Raw genomic sequence first — 23,394 nt, forward strand, 5'->3', positions numbered from 1 at the left:
AAAACCCTAGTCCCCCACAGTGAGCAAGAGACAAATCAAATTTTTTCCAGGTTACAGCAAACAAAAATTCTTTTCTAAAGAAGGGCATCCCAAAAGCTTCATTGTTTTAAAGTTTAATTCACTCTTCAACCAAAAAAAGTTGGTGCAAGATTCCGGTTGCAAAAGTGGCGTAAGATCGTTCAGCAAGTGACAGCCTGGACCACACTAGCTGTGTCGAAAAGAAACAACAAAAATCAAACAACAGGTAACCTGTATCACAAAGCTAGGATGCATTACCAACGCATCTCAGTACATTTAAATACAATGCATTTCATCAGCATTCGAATTTTCAATTCAACCTAACCGAAGAAAAAATGAAAATCAAATTTTCAGATGTGTTGCAATGACCAGTGAATTACATGAACAGCGACAGTAAACATACACGAAAATGTTAAATTCTGCCTGTTTTGAGGCGCTCAGAGCAGCATGTCCTTTACGCACCTACATCTTGACATCATTACCTAGTGAAGTCGATAAGCTCTGAAGAATCCTTCCAGGCTTGCAGTACGTTGGCCACGACAAAATACACCACAGCTCAGGAACAGACCTCCTATTCCCTTTCAAGGTGGGAAGTAACTAACACTTTCGTTAGCTAGGTTCATCACAGTATTTTTAGTTTCTCTCTTACTTGCTGCTTTTCCCTTCAGTTGTTTAGTTCACCTTTTCAGCTTGTCTTTTGCAGAAATTCCCAGTGTACCTTCAACTACATTCCTTTGGGCAATTGCTTCATCTATCCTCTTTCCCATATAACCACTCCACACTCACTATGCTGCAATTTGTGTCTCTTCCTATATATTTTAGTTCTACTTTCCTTCTTCCAAGATTGCACTATTTTTAACCTTCCATCCATTTCTAACCCCCCTCTGATGAAAACCCCATCACCTGGTTTCAGTACCAACCTCCGTTTGGCCAGAAGAGAGTCCTCGGTGCCTGGGTCCCTGCCACACAGCCCCCCTCCCCACGTACCGACAGGCTCTGCCACCGCCGGCAGCGGCCGCAGCCTGGAGCACAACCAAAGCCATCCGCCTGCGCGTCACCAAGGGTGGTGACACAGGGTCCGTGGCTGAAGCTTCGCCTTTGTCAAGCTGCTCTCATCATCCCGCTTGCTGGGAAGTTCAAGGTTTACAGCGCTTGTTCAGACAACTTTTGTAAATCCCACGAACAGTGGTTTTCCAAGCTTCTGCACTCAAATTGTTAATATTTCATGAAGAAAAGATATATATTTGTGTGTGTGCATGCTCACGTGGCACCAGGGGCAGAGGAGAAGTGACAAAATGTGGGGGGGAAGATGTTGCTGTGGCTTAAAAAGAGTAGTTTTTTCCAGTTGTATTTCAAAATGGGATGCTGGAGTATAAGTGCTCAAATTTTTTTTGTTTGGCTGGCTGGACTCTTAACAGTCTTGCCAGAGCCAAGGACTGGAAATGTTTTTGCAGTTTACAAAAAGAGCAAAGAAAGCATTTGGGAATACTACCTCTTAAAAACCTAAAATAATCTACCACTCTTAAGCTCCTGTAAGAAGGCTATACGTTAAGGTTAGGTATGGAAGGTTTACAGCTCTCCCAGCAAGAAAATGAAAAGCAGGTAAACAGCTTAGCACAGTGGCTGTGTAAAAATTCACCGAGTATTCAAATATTCAGGCAATGATTAATCTTCCTGCTTTTATATTTTAATCAGTTGTGTACGTTAAAAACATCAACACAAGGCACATTTTACAACAGTTATAAAATACAACAGAAAACAAAAGGCTACTTGAGCATGTCTGCAACAAATCCATAAAGATAAGAGATTGTCTTGGCAGTTATAAAAATAATATATTTATACACCTACAAAAATCTGCCATAATAAGAATGTGGCCCATTTCTACTGGTAGCAAAATGAAAAGTAACCTCAGTCCCCCCCATCCTCACGAGAACAACATAATTGATCCTGTTCTCAATGCTTCAACTGTTTCTCAAAGTCAATGGCAGCTACCAAGAGTCTAAAAATCGAGACACGGTTGCCTTTACATACAGTTATCCGAAGCAATGCTCAAAAAAACACCTGCACTGAGGAGTCCCACCCCAATTACTGAGCTTTGTACCTGCTTCGTCTCTCAAACCTGCCGCTTACCTACCATGCAACAGAACAGAAAAAATGGTCTTTATTTTAAAGGAGCATAGATTCCCTTAACTCATAAGGCACATACATCTAATTTCAGCGCTCAGGAAGCAGTAGAGCTGACCAAGGCTGCGGAGGCCCACCTCGTAGCACCTCATCTCTAACACAGCACTTCCAATCCTAAACCTCACACCTTTGATTACCTCTGTTACATAAAACCAAATGTCCTCTTAACAGGAGAGCCAAAAACCAGGTAACATGTCTTTTGGAAGGGGTGGAAAAGCACTAGGCAACTACAACACCCCCACTCTTTCCAAAGGGCTCCTTTTCCAATTTGAGAATTTTGCGTTCTTTGAGCAGCTATTTTCACACATAGAAGATAAAAACACTTGAGACACACTCTCTCCTAATTTCAGTTTTATGAGCTTAAATGTCACAGTTTTCTGCCTTCCTGGACAACACTTTCAGCAACCAGAATAAAAAAAGATGTTCTGTTTCCTTCCAAGCCTTCACAGAAGAAAAAAGACTGCTGCGTTCTCAAGGCAGAACACTTTCATCTGTATGACTACTTGCAACTGTTATCAGGAGACTCTTTCTTAATATACATATTCAATCAATTAACTTGTTTCAATGTCACCCTTTTTTTTTCCCTTTAGCTCAGCCTGGAGAGGTGACAAACATTCTAAGGCAATAAATCACGTAAAGAAATATCTCAAACATATCACACAGCAAGCAGGAGAAGAACTACCAAATTCAGTTTAATTTTTTACAGCATAAACTCCACTTGAAACGTGATTAGGAATCTTCCCGTCACAAACTTTGACTGCCCATCCACGAGCAGACGCTGAAGTCACACTGCAGCCCCAGTACACAAGCAGTATTTTCACCGTGCCTTTCTTTCATGCCAACATAGCTGTTACATTTCAGTGAGCCCAATTTTGTTTTGTAAGGCTTCTTTCAATCATGCCAGACCCCAGCAGACAAAGCCTCAACAGTTCAGAGCTCCAGCCATTCCCTAAAATTCGATGTCAGGTAACTCAACTCAATAGCCATACTGTTTGGTGCAGTCAGCAATTACCACATCCATTCCAACCTCTTTTCGAGGTTTGAGGATTCTATAATTTATTGTTTCATAAAAGACAATTAGCGCATTTAATATTTTAGAGTAATTAAACAACGCATTCATAGAAAAAAAAAAATTTCCAGTAAGAAAACTTTGCATTAGCATCTTAACCTAATGAGACACCCAGAAAGATTGCAAACTCACATGCATCTGACCTTGACTTTCAGAAGAAGAGCACCACTTCTTCAAAATATGATGTTTAACAACCAGGTTGAGAAAGACAGCGATGAGGGACCTGGCTGGGCCAAGGAGACCCTAACGGCTGGGTGGAAGGGGATGCGGGGGAAATGAGAGATCCAATAGCAGGCATCTGGAAGCATCCCAACAAGTGGGATGCCCCAAGGCTTGCATAATAAAAGTTTTGGATATTTAGCTAAATTTCTTTCTGCCTGATCTTTTGAACTACTTGCATTTGGGATGAGAAAGAAATACAGTCTGGTTTGCTCATTCCTAAGTCAGTAGACTGGTCAAAATTGAAATACATCGATACACAGAAATGAGTCTCACCTTTAGGCATTCTAGGTACTTGCCTCTAGGAAACTCACTGGAATAAGTATTGCAGTGCTCTCTTGCTTACAGACTCACAGTCACTCCGGTTGGAAGGGACATCAGGAGGTCTGTACCCCAGCCCCTCTAGCCTCTTCTCAAAGGGCAAGTCCTCCAGTCCCCCGACCTCCTTGGTAGCCATTCACTAAATTCACTCCAGCTCCTCCATGATCTGCCCAGTGGTGGCAGGGAGGCTGACACATCTGCAGTTGCCTGTATTGTCCTTTTAGCCTTTCTTGAAAATGGGTGTAACACTTGCCTTCTCTTGCTTTCCTATGGCTAGGATTTTAGGGGTAGGGGGACTGAGGAGGAGGCATTTGTTCTACCACGCTTCCTTTGCAACTTGTCTTCTGGCAAAGCATGATTCTCCGTAAGATGAATACCATTCAGGGTACAGACATGCAACTAAACAGTGACACAGTTCCTAAAATCAATTAAATTAGATCCATTTTGTGCATCCCAATAACCAAAAGGGACACTATCAGCTTAGAATCTAGTTAATCTTAAGTAGCTTCAAGCTCCTAAAATCTCCCCCAATCCATTTTTGTAAGACTTCAGCAACTAAGTGACTTTTCAAAACTGAAGCTCATTACACAGAGAAAACAAATCAAGCAGCTAATGAAAAAGAATCAGTTCTCTTCTAACCTCTACTGCAATGCTACCAGTGTTATTGATTCAGTTTTAAAAATGCTCTTGACACCAACCCGAACACCAGACATGCAAGTCAGGATGGGGAAAATGCATGTATCTATATCCTCTATACCACAACTAACGTGTGTGCTAACAACAGCTACCTGATACAGGAAAGACCAACTGTTCTGCCCCCGGCTTCTTTCTCACCTCCCCAAAAAGAGAATGGTATCAACTGAGATCCTTTCTTGATTACACCGAGTTTAGTTCCCAGCCTTTCTTTCCACTTGCACATTGTGTATCAACGTCATACCCTCAAGTTTCTCTACTACACTTATCCAAACTGCCTCCACCATCTCTTTTGCTGTGCTCATAATGAAAATACAGTCTGTTCGAAGGTCCAGAAAAACCTAAGATACTAGCTTCTTTTGAGAATAATCCATTTTCAGATCTACTTCTACTACCCTTCCATTAAAAAAAAATTTAAAAAATTTTAAAAAATCACAGATTACTTGAATGTTCCACTATTAAAAAAAAGCAGTATATAAGGGCACATTAAATGCACCTGGTACCAAAATTAATATACAGAAACAAATACGAAAAAATGCATTCAGCTAAGAAGCTAGTCTCTTATATCTTCCCAGATGCCAGAAGGGAATAAAACCAAAACAGCCCCCAAAACGTGTGGCAGAAGCAGCCCAATGAGAGTGCTCACTCTGGTCTGTTCTTGGAAGCACTGGAGAGCAAATGATGGATTGACTTTGCTTTCCTCTGGTCCTACATAGCCTCTCCATAACCATTCTTCCTCTTAATTGTTTCCCAAGGTGTCTTCGCTATTTTGACACCATTGCCATGTCTGCTCTTGCAAGTAACTTTAAATCCTACTCAGTAGCATCAACACCACGGACAAGAGTATTGTCACCTTGCGTGTGGCAATCAGGCTACACACACTTACTGACCAAAATGCTTCAGTAATTTTATTTGCCATAAGAGCAGAAATCTGGACAGAAGGAAGAGGAGGCAAGCAATCTGCCTATAGACTGGGAGACCGCCGCACTGGTAACATCAGCTTCTCATTCACAAGATCATCCTGATGAAGATTAAGTATTTTAGGTATCTTGGAGCATATTAGCAGAAGCGAGATCTTCTTCTCATCCTATCACAAATGCACACATCTTTTCTGTTGCCCTATTTTAACAGCTGACAAAACATTTAAGTTCGGGATGACCCTTGAAAGAGAAATCATCTGAGAATCCAGTAATTAATAGTGGGCACTTGTTTAAGGCAGCATGAAATGCACAGCCTGTACCAAAACAGAGTGTTTGCATGTGAACGCCTTCAGTTAGCTCACACAACTGACAGACCCACTGCTTCATGTTAAGGCTGGGCCACCCTCACTGCACATCTGGGAAAAAAATCAGCAGATAATGTCCAAAGATGTGAATTATCTTGACAAACAAACTTTAACTGTGATGTTCCCTGGCTATAGACTTATTAAATACACAGGTCAACACAAGGCATTTCAGATTTTAAATTGTTCGGTCCGCCACCCTCCCCACAACGACTGACAGCATCAGTGGTGAGAACTCCATGCTCAGTATTGCCTTCTAGCTCAGGCTGCTTCCAACACTCCCTTCAGCTACAGAAGTCCTTCTCTGTAAGTTCCCACCTTTACGTGCCTGCTGTAGAAGCGGCACAGAACAGGCCTATTCTGCAAAGACTAAACCAGCAATGATTAATATGTACTTGAAGTAATATTATGAAACAAACAAAAGTGTTACGCAAGATTACTAGGAAAAAGGCAAGTTTTGTGTCTCCTTTATGATGTGTAATAGCTGCAAAAAGTGTGTTTCCGTTCTCTTCTTTTTTTAATGCCACTTTTTCATCCCTATTTCTGATACCAAATTGTAAGTGAAGGGTCATTTGCTTGGCAACTCAAGCAGGAACATACAACACAAAATAAACCAAATGTGCATAAAGAAGCAACAGCAGACATGCGCTTAAAACTAATGATTTTTATGTATTTCACTCTAAAAAAGCTCCCAACCATAACTGACTTAATACAAAAAACCCAATGCCCTCACAAATCTATTTTACTTTAAAGCACTGATTTCAGTGAGATGAGGTTCTGAATCACTCTCATTAATACTTTCCTTAAAGGAGTTTATGAACCTTAGGAAAAAACTTCACAGCTACTACAAAACAGATTTACATTCAGTACTTACTGAATTCAAGTCTCTTGGTAATTTCCACGTTTCTTTGCTCCATTAGATGAAACGATACAGGAGATGACACAGAAGCTATGTCATCAACAACACCCACTAAAACAGCTATCAAAGTACCAGCCAGGTTAAAGTTGGGCAGAGCGAGAGAGAAGCTCGTGTTCTTCAGGTATGACACACACAGACAGGGCTTGGAATCTAATACACCATTTTCCTCACTGTGCAACAGAAAGTAGCTAGCTCCGATGTCTGCCTCAGAGTTTTCCAACAGCAGCAATGAAATAATGTCTCCCTGTGAGATTGGGAGGCACGTCACCTAGAAAGAGCGACTCATTTTGACAACGCTGTCTGCCTGAGGAAGTTCCCACAGCATTAAAGATGACCCTCAGAGAAGTAGGAGTTATTTTACAGATTTCTATATGTATAAGTAAAAATACATACACACACACACGAAGTTACTGCAAAGCAAAGATACTGCATTTATCCAGTGTTCCAAGTAAGATCCTTATTTCTCAATGGTGGTGAATAAGAAAAGACGAAAGGCAAGATGAAATGAAGCTTTTGAAGAGTATACGTTAAGAGATTTAGATTCTGAGTGATGACTGCCAATTACCAGTGATAATAGAAGTTTCCATTTTCTTTTGACTCACACTATGATTCTGCACAATATTTGATAGTATTTGTTGAGACTTCTCTATTAAAGAGAGTTTTCCAAATAAAAGATTTAGGTCCTTTCTGTATCTTAGACATCTGAGAGGACAGATGGAAAACATAACATATATTAAAAGGAAGATTTACAAAGCAAAAATTCTTGAAAGTGTAAACCAAATTAGGGTGGAAGTGTCAGATTTCTAAGCTATCCCACATGCTTTTTCATTGTATGAGAACTAACCCCAGAACTTTTCCAATCCTGTTTTTCAACTACCCCCTCCACCCTGACTTCACATTAACCTGCAGTATTTTGCTAATAGAGCAAGATTTTTGTTCATGTTCTTTATTAGCAGGTAACAACAGCGAGCAAATTCTCTAATAAAAATAAACACCAAGAATAGGTGGATTTTTTTTTTTTAATGAGAAGTTGCAGATAGAATACCAAAAGACAGCATGTTGCTGTAGAAATAATTAATGGCACTGGACTATGACTCCAAGGAATGTTCAGCCAGAATAGAAAGTGAATAATCTGCAACAGAAAACTGGGAATCATTTCACAAGCTATCAAGAGATCTCTGGGGTACAACAAAGACTGACCCTCCGAGCACAGCCTTTATTCCTGCCTGCTGTTGGCAGGGCTTTTCTGGGAGCTCTATGCCACAGCACAAGACAGCATTTACCGAGTTAATTTTAAGTCATGGTGGGGGAAGGAATCAATTTGATAAAACTCACAAGTACACATGCAATTATCACTTGAAGTATGAATTTCAAAAAAGGAATGGACACAATTGTAGGACTACGGACTGTCACATAAAATCAGGCTGGCAGATCATCTGCTCAACTTTTCATCTCACATAGATCTTAGCGTCAAACTCCTTGGAAAAAAATCTATAAAAAAAACCAAACAATGAGAAAGTATACAATAACCTGCTATCAGCAATGCTTCATGAATTGGTAAGAATTAGCTGTGCTAGACTCTCAATAAATGAGCCAATTTCTAATCTTACAAATCTCCTGTCCCAGATTACCACTGCAGGCACAAAGTTATGCAAGTCAGTCACTTAAGGTGCAAAAAAAATACAGCTTGTATCAAACTTAACACAGCTCAAAGTAAACATTTTTGCTTGGCATCATCATCTCCCATCCGCCACCCCGTCATTACATGTATATGGTAAGTCTTACAAAACAATATAGCCATGAAATATCACACCGCATTTTTTTCCCATCCCAGCTAGTTATGGTGCAAGTACCACAAAACAAAGGACGCTCCTGTGAAATAATTACAACTACACACACTTCACCTACATCTTTTCAGAAGAAGCATTTCTTCCCCCAATTTTCTGCTTATAAATCCAAGTCTGTTCACTTAGTGGAATTACCCTTTTCCTTATTCCAGGGAGAGATGGAGAAAGCAAGTGTGTAAAAGCGAGTCTTACTGTCACAGCACACAAATGACACTCAAGTTTTGCACGTACCATATAAAACAAGAGCAGACCGATTAAACAGGCTTCCATGAAACTTTTCAACTACACAGGAATGAACCCTTCTGAAACATGCATACTAATGCTTTCACGCACACAAACAAAATCTGGTTTTAGATCACCGAGACATCAGTCCATCTGAAGTCTCAGCTAAGCATGTGAACATAAGCTTAGAAAGCCTCGCTGCCTCTCCTTAAGCTACTTTGTTTTAAAGGTAGTCCACCTCTTTAAAAGTAAAAACTAAATCCACTGAAATACACCTATCAGGTTTGTGGCAGGAAAGCGAGATCAAATCAGGCTGCCCATCGACACAAATTCCCTTCTGCGAAGTGCTGTAGCTCGCTGGGAGTTAACCAGAGATCTATTTATCTCAGCACATACAAAGGCACGTGTGACAAGGCCAGTCTTCCCCCAGTTTTGAAATATAGGCACTGCGATGCTAACACACTGGGCCATAAAGAGAACGTGAATTACCAGAGATCTCAGCCTGCAGCTTTTGCAGCAGCAGCCATACTGCTTAATCTGTTTATGATCTGAAGTTGTGGAGAAAAAAACAAACCCCAAAACCACACACAGGAGAAAGTATGAGGTGAAAATCCAGCTCAAATGGACTTTTGAAGCTGCTCATCTCACCTTCTTTCCAACTTCACCTACTTTAGGAATTCATTAACTCATAATGCCGTTAAGGACACCCTCTGCTTTGGCCCAAATTATGATTTGTCGTTTCTGGAACTAGCATAGCTCTGCAACAGCAGAAGGCTGCAGGATACGTTAACACATAGAGATAGAGGCGTTACTTGCAATGCAGCACAGACCACCACCAAGCTACCTGCAGAACCACAGCGAAGGGGCACCTGAAGAACGCCGGCTTTCCTGCTGCTCCATTCAAGCACGTTTTTCACAATCTGCATGCAGAGTTCAGACCAAGATCAGCTCAAGAACGCTACCAGTTCACTGTATATTCTGCCGAAGGACCAATGCCAGCAATGTACAAAATAATCACGACACTCAACGTTAAAATAATAAGCTACCATCACCAAAGTTACTGTAACTCTACTTTTCATGCAAGTCCCTTATTTATTCTGCAGCACACTAGATGAGAATGCCTCATAACACTTAAAGAGGAGACAAATGCTTAGGCATGAAAAATACCGTGTATCTAATAAAGTGGTAATTAGACAAAAGCACTACTCCCACCTGGCTAGACAAGGAAAAATCTTTCCCATGGACGCTTTACCATAGGAGCCAGCTCGTTCAATACCGCACAGCAACCACAAGCTAAGTTAACAGCCACGAGTCTTAACCTTCCTTATTGATACAAAGAGCAACGGGGCAACTGCAATATGGGACTATCGTGAAACTTAACAATGGTCACAGCGCACATTTCTGTTACCCTTTCGTCTCTACTCCTTTCTCCAAGACCAGACAGTTGATTTAGCTGCTTAAGTTTAACAGGAAAGGTCATATTTTCAGCATGTGAGTAGAGAAATTTCAATTGCACAAACTTCACTCTGGTAAGCTGAGGAGCTATTTTTATCAGAAAGATTAAAGGCAGCTAAAATTTACCCTGACAAAAGGAGCTGCTTAACATGACCGCATCAAAGCATAAAGCAAAATATAAACAAGGATGAGCAGTTGCTTTCTGCCGAATGTTCAGGCCTGCCATCAGACCCTTCGGCACCGCACCGCTATGCTCAGTTACTAGCATTTGCAGGCTCAGAGCCTTACTGTTCAGCAACAGAACTGCACAACTGGGCCTAACGCAACCTCTTTTAAAGCACATCCCAATCACCCAAGCTGCAGCATCAAACAGCACGGGTTAATGACTGCAATTACAATTCAGTTAACCAATACACAACTTACTGCTTGTTCAGGGCGAAAGCCTCAAACCCATCTCCCCAAGCACCTCTGCTCACAAATGCAACTTTTCAGGTTGCAACATAACTTTTTCATTTAAGCCTCAGCGCAAGGGAGCAGCCTCGTTTACGTTCAGGAGCACGTTATTTCATAGCAATCGCTACTCTATTTGTATTGCCTGCTACAACGCACAGAAACCTTCAGCAATCTTTCAACAAGCAGCATTAGCTGCTGGCAGCAAACCTAAAGAGATTTTTTTGGAAAAAGCACTTCTGAGTGCACAAACACTACCTGCACTCTCAAGCAGAAAGGTATTTTGCCTGAAGAACACCGAGATGACAACAGAATGCTACAGACACACTCCTACTTGTTCAAAATACAACCTGAGGTTTGCCGTCCCTGATGACCAAAGGCCCCCTCAGCTGTGTAAAACTTTATGCAGATGCTGGAGTTTACGTATCTAGCACTGCACAGAGCTCACCGAGACGCATTAGAACTTGCTGAACAGGACGTAATTATGACTGAAGCATTCCAGAACAGACCAACTGAACTTCAAAAAAGAAAAAAAAAAAAGACACCGCTTCAAACATCTTTCACTGGCTCCCAGTAGAGTCTAAAATGTCTAGCTAAAGAATTAAAGAAAAACTGTGTTTTCCCTGAGTTACTGTGGTGCATTTACTAGCAACTTGCATATCATCCTTCCGTATGATATTCCGCCGCTTCCAGGAAAGGGATTAGCGTAGTTCAATCACAAGACCTCACTTAGATATTCTCCGCCAAATCTTACTCTCAATACAGTTTCTTTTTGGCATGTTTCATTTGTTTGTAGGCTGAGAAGAAAAAGATTCCAGAAAAAAAACCCCAAAAGGACTTAAGTATCTATAAGCTATTGCCAAATGCAGATTAAGCAAACCAAAAAAAACCCACAGAATTTATCAGCTCAATTATAGTAATAATTTTTTCAGTCTACAAAAACACAGCAGGCATAGCATGATTAACTTATCACTGTCCCTTCAACAAGATTCATTAATCTCTGAAAACAGAAATGCAAGTCGAACACACTTCGTGTTCCTATAAAGCTACTGTTACAGTGATTAAAACAGTTGGAACATGGAAAGACGTCACGACACGCACACATGCTCTTATGCACACACGTGCGTATTTACAACGGGCACGCGCTTGCTGGAAATGAGAAATTTTGATGCGTTTTATTATCTACAAACCCATTACAAGTGAAAAAAAAAGCACGCCAAAGACAGTACGCGACATACAGACAAGTCGCAGCAACTGCCAGCCTGCTGGGCATTTCACCACGCAAGCAACCCCACAACTTAAAATTTTACCTGCAAATTCTTTGGGTTTTGAGGAAAAATGCTCAGAACAGTTCAAGCCAAGCACCTTAAACCAGACTCACAGGTGGTGAGATAAAAAAAAGCACAATATCAATATGCTATTAGGAAGTTTTTATTCTGTAGGGTGCCGGGCACAGTGGAAAAAGCTGCCTGCATAGGGCTTTTAGTTGTGGGCGATATATGGGTTTTAAGGAGTAGAGATAGAAACCCCGACCACCCCCTCCAGAAGTCGGGTGGTTGGTGTTTCTGATGGCTGGGTTTTTCTCCTTCCCTACCCACACCCCACTCACCTGGGCACCCCCAGCATCCAAGCCAAGGCGGATCCCTCCAGCCCTTCACCATTAAAACGAAAGGGGTGGTCGATGACGGGAGGAAAGGGAAATTTAACTCAGAAAAAAAGCCTTACCCGTCTCTCCCAACCGCTATTTATAGCCGGGACGGTACTTGGCGTACGGGTCCCGCCCGGTAACTTCGACTGGAGGAGGCCCAACCGCTCCGGGAGGGATCCTTCCCCCCCCCCTTTCCCGGCACCTCGCCAGGCCGGTTCCCACCCCCGCCGGGAACCGCGGCAGGGCGGGCGGTTTCTCTCCCCCCCCCCGCCGCCTTCTCCGGCGAGCGGTCGGGCCCGACCGATCGCCGGAGGAGAAGGAGGCGGGGGGGGGGGGGGGGGGGGAGAGAAACCACCGGTAAGGCCCGCCCGCCCCCTCACCGCCCCGCAGGCCTTACCTGTGCTATCGCTGGCGGAGAAGCCCGGCGAGTTGAGCTTGGCTCGCTTGGGGTTGGGCGGCCCGTCGAGTAAGTTCTCCGCCATGGTAGCCGGCTGGGCCGTCCGAGGAAAGGCCGCCGAGCCGGTAATCGTTGAAAAGGGGGCAGTCTGAGGCGGGGGGGTTGAAGCTCTCCTTTCCCCCTTCTTCCAAAGGGGAACCCACCGTCGAGCAACAGCGCCGCTCAGTGCCCGACCGGCGGCGGCCCCCGTTCCCCCATACCCGGGCCGGGCCGCCGCCGCCGCCGCCGCCGCAGCAGGCCGCAGGGGAGGAGGGTTCGGGGCGGGGTGGGGAAGAGCCCAGCGCCCCCTCCCTGCCGGCCTCGCTCCTCCCGGCCTCTCTTCCCCCCGCCCGGCGGCCGCCGCCGCCGAGGAGGTGCCCGGATGGCGGCTCAGTCAGTCAGTCAGTCACTCGGGGAGCATAGCGCCCCCCCCCCCCCCCCCCCCCCCCCCCCCCCGCCCCACAGACACACACACACGCTCCCCTCCACCTCGCCCCGTCCCCTCCCCTCCGCGCCGGGGGGGGTTCGCCCCGGCCCCACGGCGGCCCCCGCCCGCCGCCCCCGCCCGCGGCCGAACCGCGGCCGAGGTAGGGGAGGGGGGAGGGGGGTGGGGGAAAGAGGAGGGAGAGGGGGGGAAAAAAAAAATTCAAAAAACCACCAAAAACCGGAAAAAACCCGAAAACACCCAAAAAACGCCCCAAAACAATGAGCGCGGCGCGGCGGCGGCCGCGGCTCCCGGTCCCGGCGGCGGCGCTCGGTTGGTTCCGGCCGGCTCTGCCCCGCTGCCCCGAGCCCCTCTGCCCGTCGGCGGCGCTCCGCGCGGCTGCCCGTGTCCCGGCGGGCGGCCCCGCTGCCCCGGCCCGGCCCGGCCCGGCCCCGCTCCGCTCGCGCCGCGCTCCGGCTCCGCGACAAGATGGCGGCTGTTGATTCCTCAATTAAAAAAAAAAGTTTTTTTTTCTCTTCTCTTTTCCAGAGACCATGGGGGCGGGGACGGGGCGGGGCCTGCGCCTTGCGTCACCGCGCACGGGGCACGCCCTCCCCCGCCCCCTCCGACGCCGGAAAGGCGCGAGCGGCGCCGGAAAGAGCCGAGATCGTCCTCAGTTGCTCCGCGGACGGGTTAGGGGACGGGTGGTTAGCGGCGGGCCCGGCGGCCCACCCGCCCGGTTCCCACCCCTCTCCCCGGGGTCGCTGTGCGCTCGCCCTTCTCAGGGACGTCTTCGGCGCCCCCACAGTTGCCCGTTCGAAGTGTCACCCGTCAGTCCCCTCCTCGGCGTCCCCCTCGGTTGCCCCAGTCGCTCACCTCAGCCTCCCCTACTTGCTCCCGGTAGGGTTACCCCCCCCAGCTGTGCCCCCTCACGGTCACCCCCCACGTTATCCTCCTCTCTTGTCACCCACAATCTCCCCTCAGTCCCACCGCGGGCATCCCCTCTCAGTCTCGGTCCCCTCACAGTCCCTCCCTACATTATCCTACCCTCAGTCCCTCACAGTTTCCTCTCAGTCCTGCTGCAGATGTCCCCTCAGTCTCCTCGCAGTCCCCGTCCCGCAGTCTCCCCTCTCAGTCCCACCACAGATGTCCTCTCTCAATTTCCCCCTCACAACATCCCCTCCTGAGGTCCCCCCTCAGTGCCCCCCGTTCTTCCAGGCCCTCAGAGCTGAGGCGCAGCAAGGCCCAACACTCCTAACGCAATCCTGGGGGGCGGCCGTGCCAGCCCGTGCCCTCCCGCTCCTGCGAAAGACGAGTTCGGGGTGTGATGCACAGCCAGGGCCTCGGGGCGACGCTGAGGCCATGGGGTGCTTGTATCCCCCACAGCATCTCCCTGCCCAGGTTTCCCTCAGCGCTCCCCCTTGCCTGCACTTGTTCTCTGCCCCCTCCTGCCTTCCTACCGAAACCTACGCAGCAGCCTCTGCACAGCCACGTACCCTGCGAGGGGTTGCTGTGGCCTGGCTGACGGGCTTCTCCCACTGCTTTCTGCACATCCATGGGGTTGTTTTTCCCCTGCTCCTCGACCCTCATGTGCAGCCACACGTGAGGGTAGATCTCCAAGCTGAGCTGACCCGATCGCTCAGGCACCAGGGCCGAACGCAGCCTTGCTTTACAAATGCCTTGTGCTCTGTCTAGACAGATTTCCCCAGCCCAAAACAGGTTTATAGGACTGGAGCTCATATACTTCCGTGGATTTCCATACTGGTTCCCAACCTGAGAAGCAGGTCGTATAAGCCCCAGTGACGTGACATGCCAATGTGGCAGCAAGAGCTCCTTGTACCCCAACTGGTTGCTCTGGGCTGTTTTCATCGCCTACTTGTCGGTATGTCCCCAAAGAGCAGCCACAATTGGAGGACAGACTGGAGAAGGGCACTGAGACAATCCTGAGGATGCATTGATGAAGGCCATAAGCCGCGATGGATTAATCAGCAACATTTTATTGGTTTAAAGGAGATCTGTAATGACACCTTCTTTTGCAAAGAGCAGGTCTGCCTTTTGTTTACTGCAAAACTCGAATTCATTACATTTACGTCTACATTTACATGCATTTCATTACATTTACTTGCAAATTCTGTATTTATTTACATGGTGCCTGTCCTTGCTGAGATCTGACTGTAATCATGCTGGAGGTCTCTTACAGGCCTCTGCTTCTATCACTATATTACTCATTACCTACACAAGTGCATGCTCTCTAGTTATGCCTGCTTTAATTTCCTTCAATAACAGTGAGTTCCCATCTGTTTTAGGATGGCTCAGCATGGGACAAGGTTCGGTATCTCACAGTGGTTCCAGACATGAGAGCAACAGCTTTTGTCCAGCAGTGTTTTACTGTAATATAAGGCATTTGCCCCAGTTTAGGTTGAGGGAAAATATTTTGCTGTTGGAGGGGGGGGGGGGGGGGGGGGGGGGTGGAAATCGGGTCAGATTGTCTGTCAGGCACAACCGAGGACAGCAGTGCCCTTTACTATCTGCTGTCAACTGTTTAACAAGCTTGGTCAGTGCATGTTGAACTGCAGCTTGGATAACTTTTTGCACTTGCCTTGCCCATTATGTCACTTGTGGTCTTGATCACAAAGGACTTGCTAGAGCGGCTGGCACCAGGAGACCCCCCCCAGCATTTTGCTCCCCTTATGACCCCCTTCCCTGCTGCTGCAATAACTCTGCAGCTCTGGCATGAAGTCAGGATGGAGATCCACCACTGGGGACAGAACCTGAGCGGTCCCACAGCTACAGCCTAGCTCCAGGAAGATGTTCGTACCGCCTGGTGCTAGGCAATACACTGATGTTACACCAGTACTGCAGCTCTGACCGTACAGCCGAGCAAGAGGGCCTGATACCACCACCCACCACTGTAACAGCAGCTGGTGTGCCAGGGCAACGCTACGTGCTCGATGTTGGGAATGAGGAGCAGATGGGAGGACTCACGGAGGCCGTGATTCCTCTCCCATTAGCTGGGAGAGCTCCTCTATCTTTAGAGCAAGCACCAGGGTTGCCACATTGGTGAAATCAGAGGGGGGCTGCAAGTCCTGGGGACAGAGTGGGAGAGGAAGGAGGTGCTTTGGAGGGAGGGAATCCTATACCTCGGGCAGTAGGAGTGGAGGAGGAGGATCCTATTGCTGCTGTGTCCTGCAGCTTCTCTGTGGCACGATGTCCCCTTAGGATGGCCCCAGTTGCCCCCTGCTATGGGATTAGAACAGCATTGGGTTAACGGCAGGAGGGAGGGGTAAGACCTTGACTGTTATCCACTGCCTCTGGAAACAGGGCTGTGATTAAATACCCAAAAGGCTTAATAGTATTGCAGCATTCAGGGTACCATAGCCCTTTGGTATCGATCGGTATTGCAAGAGTCAGATGGCCTCACCCACTGGTAATGCTGAACACAGAACAAGCTCTAACGGAGTAAGAGGATTTTGTGAGAAGAAAGGAAAGTCTTTGAAAGACACTATATAGCAAGCAAATGAGCCCTACTACTGCAGACTGGCACCCAGGATTCCCAGTCTGGACCCTAGCGCACGGCTGTCCGCTCCCCCACCTGATGGTTAAGCCCTCGCACGGGTTCCTGAGGACTTCATCTGCGGTGCTCAGGAGGCACGGTGAAGCAGGTGCTTAAGGGATAACTCCTTTATTCAGGGACTAGTTCCAAGAGAAATTGCATAATAAAAGCTGCACTGCTGCAGCCCATTTCCAGACGTCCTGTCTCCAGAACTAAGCTGCTTAAAGATACAGTTCCCGAGATCCTACCTTCCTTCCCCGGCCAACACCTGGAAGCATCATTTCTATAACTTGTGACCTCAGATCCTTAGCGCCAAACAATTAATAATGCTTGAATAACTTCTGAGGAGCTCTGCACTGTAACTTGTAGTCACCATGGCATCATCAGAGCAGTTCTCATTGGGAAGAAGAGTCTGTTTTTCCTGGTAATGTTACAGCCTGGCACCTGGTTGCCTTTCCATCCCTGTGTGCTGCCACATGAAGCTGTCCCAGGCAAAAAGACAAGCCCGGCGCCCGTTACCTTCTCTCCTCCTGGCAGCTGCAGAAGGTGCTGCCTATTCTTCCTCCAAGCGTATCTCTCTGGTTACACACACCCTACACTCATGGGATTGTGGAGCAACTTTATGTGAAATAACTGTTGTTTCTGGCTTTTGATTTTCATTGTACGTGTGAATTCTTGTTGTGTTCAGGAAGTGGTGGTAAGCCCTGGGACCGCAATCATAGTGCTGTTTTGTGTCTAGCTATATGTCTGTGCACTTCCGCAAACCCTCAGCTCCTTGGGCTACGGAGCCTACCTAACATCCCAAGTGGTCTCCTTGCTTCATTTTATGCAAAACAAAGTATCTGCAGGTGGCTAGCCATGTTCTGTAGGTGCTATCCTGTCATTTAATGCTGTCAAGCACTGGTCAGATCTGATTTTGCTTTCCTTTTCAGTACGTATTTATTATTTTAAAGCCATTTTCTACCTACTTGTTGAATAGAGTCTAGTGGGGACTGGATGCAGACGTGGACATTGCTGTGAACTTTTTGAGCACAAAATCCTGCCCATCATCTGTTGAGACCATCCTCTCTACTAGCATAGCTCTGATGTAGAGGAATCATCCATGTAACAAGTAAGGCTGTCTCACAGAAGTGAGAATAACAGTTCAGGAAAAACATGTAGTCTTCTGTCATCAACATAATCCAATCTGTCACTGCGAGTGGTCCTATTTTTCTTATGTCCCAAATGTGAAGCCCTTTTGCTGGAGTTGGCCTGTAATTTTGCCATGCCTGACAAACTATTATGAAAAAATCTGTATAAATCTGTCTTTACACTCTCACCCTGGGTTGTTGCTCTAGAAATCATAGTTTGCACTTTGTCTGAGAGACAACAGTCCATTTGCTTTACTTTTTAAGATTCAAACTGCTATGAAAAATGTCTGTCTTTGGGCTCTGCTACACTACGTCTTTGTCCATCTGACACCAGCTCTCACCCAGTCTCACAGTCAGTTGGAAAATCATATTTCTATCCGTAAAATAGTAATCTGGGCAATTCGGGCAAGTTTCATGTCTGCCAGCTCCCTTTCAGCAGTTGTAATTAGTGGTTTATGGGTGGTTTCAGCCAACATGGGCCAAAATGAAGACACAAAACTTTTTTTCCCCTGCAGATTACAGTGAAAGATCCCTTCCCTGAGCACATGGAAACACAGGGTGCCCATAGGTACACTCTGGCCATTTGAGATGGGAAGATTTCAGCATTTTCCACCTCCCTACTCTCTGCCGTGTCCCTCTGTCAAAGACTTGGCCTTCCCCATTACACAGACAGTAGGAGGGAGCATTTGCGAGCTCTTCAGGTGCTGCAGGTCAGAGCTTGGCATTAGCTTAATCCCAAATGAATGGCAGTCCAAGTTAACGTGCTGAGCTGTGAGCTCTGGCGGCAAGCACCGCTCACGCTCCCGTCTGCTAAGTTCACTACAGAATCCACCTCTTGCCTGAACCTGTATCTCAGAGAAACACCTCGTCCTTCCCACCGGAGCTAGTGCCTCTGTCCATTTTTTCTTCTGTTGACTCCATGCAACTCAGAGCGGTGACATCTCAGCATCTTTGAACCTCTGCCCCAAGGTGGGGGATCCGGCGATTCCCTGTCCCTTGAAAGATGTCTTCAGAGTCCTCCTCACCCACTTCTGTCCTCTGCTTTTTCCATGAGGGCATCACAGAGACAAGTTCAAGGCCTCAGCACATTTTACCACACTAAGCATGGCTTCTTTCGATCAAATGCGATCCAAGCATTTATTAACCTACTTGAATAGACTGCATGTGTCTTTTGTGGAAGTAAATTCATTACTATAAATCTCATAGTTCAATTGTTTTTCTCTTTCTGCATATAGTTTTCTTTTTTGTATTGGTAGCAGTGCTCACAACAATGCAGTGATTTTCATGTAAGCATCTAAGATGACATTTGGAAATGCCCTCCTTGCGTTCTGGCTGACAGTCCTTATTTTTTGCTGCAGCAAAATCTGATGTTCCCATGAAAACTCTGCCTGAGCTCGTAGTCTCACCATCATCCTGTTAGTCACCCGTCTGCAAAATTCTGCTGACCCGTTGCAAAGCCAGGCCATGGGGACACTGATTGCATTTTTCCCCTGCTCTGCCATTGTCCTGGCTGCTGGAGGTAGCCGCAACAGTACGGCTCTGCTATTGCTCCTGCTCCATTGAGCATTGCCTGTCCCTGTGCCTCAGTCCTCTTTAGAGGAACTCTTGGTGTGAAATACGGCTTTAGTGCAAGACCTCTGGTTATCTCTAGGAGCTTCGCTCCTGGAAAATTCTCCCCACCTCGTCAAGGGTTAATCCTGGCTTGCCCACCAACCTGCAAGCTTTTTGCTTTGGCTTCAACTCCTCACGCCTGTTAAAATCTTTATTTCTTATCAGAGACTCTGTTGAACTCCCAGAGTCACCCAGTGAGCAACCCCAAGCTCTTCTGTAGTATCACCCTCTCTCTGTCACCTGGGTTAAAAGCCAACTCTGTGAAACGTTTTGGTTTTAGGTGGCAGGCAGGTCCCTCATCTTCTGTGCAAGTTCTCAGAGAAGGGCAGAGCCTCAGAGGTGGCTGCCCTGTCCTTGCTCAGGCACCGTCATGTGCCATCATGCACCCGACAGCCCCGCTCAGGCAGAGACCAGCTGGAAAGGCGAATGCACAAAAGCACTGTGCCTCTGCAGACCCCAACCGCCGTCCCAAAGCTGAGCTCTTTGGATGGAAACGGTCGGCTCCTCCACAGGACTTCCCTGCCCTACAGCTGCCTTGAGCACCTAGTTACCACTCAGCCTGCAGACTCTGCTCAGCCCTCTCCTTTCCCCCAAGGCACCTAAATTTTGCATTTGCTGGCAATTCCAGCGATGGAAATGCCTGGTGACTATGGTTCTGTGGCTGGACATCTGCAAACCCCTCTAGCTTATGGCACGTGAGACCTCTGCAGCACTCGAGGACCAGCAGCTTTGCAGATGGCCATCACACCATCCCACTGGCCTGGGGGTCCCCCCACAATCACCCTTCTTGGGGACCCCCCCAGCCTGCATCTCCCACAGCTCACCCCGAAGAGGAACAGAGGTGTTCACCCCCCTCAAGCCTCTGAGCAAGCCTGCGGACTGCGGTCTCCTCCTGCAAAGGGAAGGCCCTCAGCGGTGACCAGGAAGCCTTTCTGGGCTGGGTCTCTGGAAAACTGTCCTGCTGAACCAGTTCCAATTTGTATAAAATTCTTCAATATTCATCAGAACAGGGAGCCCATTGAGCTGGGTTGACAAGGTGAATACATTAGCCGCCTGTTTGTTCCTCCAGCTTCCCTCTTCCTCCACCACAGGGGTTCTTTCCTTGGTTTGGACAAAAAAAAGAGCAACTTCCACAGGAGCTCGGAGTTCCATGCTGTCTGGTTCTGGACCTGTCGTGGCCCAGCCCCACGTTGCTTGAAGAGCACCCACCGAGCCATGGTGTGGGTGTCTGGTCCCCGTCACCACGTTGGCCAAGCAGCTACCAGGAAAGATCTAGCTCCAGGCTTAGCGTGGGTGGGTGGACATGGTGGTCTCTTGAGGGCCCTCCTGCTCCGGAGCTGAGGTTCAGGAGAGCTGGGGCCAAACCAGTCAGGCTGTGGCGTAGGGCTGGACATCAGGAGAGCATTACAGTGGCAGATGTCAAGCAGAGGAGACACCTCCCTCTGGTCTGGAGTTAGGAACTGCATTTTCTAGGAGAAACGAGACTGAATGCTGGTCGTCTTAGCATTTCTGGGGGACTGATAGAGTTGGATGATGATGGCTTTTCCCCCCTCTTTCTAGCAAATAACACATTTGTGGAAAACTGCGCTTTTCTGCAGGGGATAACTCTTGCATGTTCAGGTATTCAGTGAGTATTCAGAAAACCCCTGAGGTTTCAGCTTTTGGAATTTGGAAAGCACTGAAACCTTCTGATCTATTAACTGATAAAGAAAACATTTAATTTCCATGCTGCATGAGCAAAGCTTTAAAAACAGCTTTTAGCTCCAAAATTGGGAAAATAAAAGGAGTAAGAAAGGACAAAGTGACCAAAATATATCATTTCACCAACCTTCCCCTCACTGAATTTTTCACGTCAGTTTGACTGAAACCAAATTCCTTATTTTTTCTTGTTATGGCAACAACCAGCTCAAAGGCTCCACTATTTCTCTAGCCCTGTGGTCCTCACAGAGAACTCCCTGGGTAAGGTCTGGCTCTCATACATTACACTCGGATGCATCTCACTTCCCTGCTATCGACTTGAGTCGGCTGCCTGAATCACACCTGGCATCTCCTGGGTGCACAGTGTAGAGTGTGGTAGAGCCAAACCCAAACCCTTTCTGTTGATTCAGTCCCAAGTTTCTCCCAAACACAGCACAAGGGCTTCAGCTGTAAAACCTTTTTCAGCAGAAATCGCCTTTTGCCATGCATTTGCACAGTGCCTAAATAATGGGCTCAGGCAAAAATAGAAATAATTGTTGTCATTATGGCTTCTAGCTCAGGTTAAGGAGATCAGAGCAGGGCAGCAGAGTGGGCTGTTGTGGTGGTGATAACCGGCACAGGAAAAACTGGGATAATTTCCACTGGAAAACCTGTGTGAGAGCAACTCCGACAAGGTGCTCTACTCTGTTGCTTTCAAGGTTATCAAAAAAATGATCACCCTCTCAGCTGTGATGTCCCATTCTGTGACATTAATGGCAGGAAAATTTAAAGGCAAAGGAATCTCTTGGCACAGTATGTAATTTGCCTGGGGAAATTAGTTTCAAAAAGGATCAGAAAGTTAAATACTATTGCTGGGCTTAAAATGGAGGCGAATAATTTTATAGACAAAATAATATTTTTCTAAGATAAATTATGTAGAAGGCAAGAGTAATAAAATGTCATGCTCCAGGGTATAAAACAATCCCTGTAAAGGTCAGGAAGCACTTTTAATGTACATGCACATCACTGCACATTAGTCCCGATGCATTTTAATTTGTTTGGATTTTGTGTCCTTGATTGGACATGATACTCTTCTCACCTGAAGTTCCTCAAGGCCAAGCACCTTGTTGGCTAGACTGGGACAGAAACCTTCCCCAGCTCTCTCAGATTATTGCTCCATTTTTTTAAGCATGAGGCTGGATTATTGTTGTTATGCATATCACTCCTGTCCCATTCTTGCAAGACTTGACAGACTGTAAGGTCTTGGTGGCATTCTGCCCTCTGATTTGTGACACTGCAATTTTGCTGTTACAACACTGTCTCTCATTATAACAAGATTAATTTTTCAAACCAACCTGTCCACCTTAGGCGCACTGCTTACTTCCTACAATGCTGAATTCAACAGGTTGCCTGTTGATGTGCACAGCCATGCGCGTGCACCCTGCGCTTAGGTCTTAGATCATCCTAGGTCACTTGTTTTTTGGTTTTCTTAAACCAACAGCAGATTACGTGTTAAGAAGAGAAACTCCCTCTTTTCCTGCTTTTTTTCCTACCCCACATCAACCATTAAAGCTTATCCCAGCCTTGTGCTTAGCAGGGGAGTGGAGCCAGATCAGCTCTGAATTGCCCAGCCTGGGGGTCCCATCATCGTCATCCTGGAGCGGTACTTCACAAACTACCACACCTTGGATCTGTCCCCCAACTCCACCATATCCAGTTTATGGTCACATCTATTAAATCGGCCCGTAAGCAACCAGGTTGGCCCCTCTGCCAGGTCAGCTCCACTGCCTGTGGCCCAAGCCCACATCTCCCTGCTTATGTGAATGCTTCTCAGCTGCCTTCCAGGCTCTCCTACAGAAGGCGGCACTTGGTGCTCATACAGGACAATTTACCAGGCTGGTTTGAATTTGAGAGCTCTGAAATGCACTTGTGAAATAAAAACAGACCCAACCTTTTTACAACGGCTTTCAGTGATGCTCGCAGCATCCTGAAATGCTCAGGTGGAATTTGCTCGCGAGCTTTGTAAAATTACCCTCTGAGAGAGAGCAAATAGGAGAAAATTCAAGCTAGGAAAGCCAATTTACATTACTGAAGTGTTAAAACAGGACAGAGCTGTTATCTCAAACCCATATTACAAAAGCAGCCAAAGACTGGGTAAAATACAGGATTTTGCAAGGATAGAGACTCTGCCAGGAAGAGTTTATAACTTAAAACATCACAAAATGTACCACAGCCA

At 46.6% G+C, this 23,394-nt stretch overlaps 1 protein-coding gene across 7 annotated transcripts in view; it reads right to left on the reverse strand.

The window, feature by feature from the left end:
• Positions 1-13,204, reverse strand: part of LOC115335526 (CREB binding protein) — a 99,075-nt gene extending 85,871 nt beyond the window's left edge. For all 7 annotated transcript variants that reach the window (XM_041120392.1, XM_041120390.1, XM_041120391.1 and 4 more), the window contains exon 1: positions 12,725-13,204. In XM_041120392.1, the coding sequence (XP_040976326.1) occupies positions 12,725-12,809 (85 nt within the window). In that variant the 5' untranslated portion in view covers positions 12,810-13,204. The remainder of the gene's footprint in view (positions 1-12,724) is intronic.
• Between the last annotated feature and the right edge of the window lie 10,190 nt (positions 13,205-23,394).

The sequence above is a fragment of the Aquila chrysaetos genome, chromosome 25 (genome assembly GCF_900496995.4).
Source record: "Aquila chrysaetos chrysaetos chromosome 25, bAquChr1.4, whole genome shotgun sequence".
In the NCBI taxonomy this organism is placed as follows: domain Eukaryota; kingdom Metazoa; phylum Chordata; class Aves; order Accipitriformes; family Accipitridae; genus Aquila; species Aquila chrysaetos.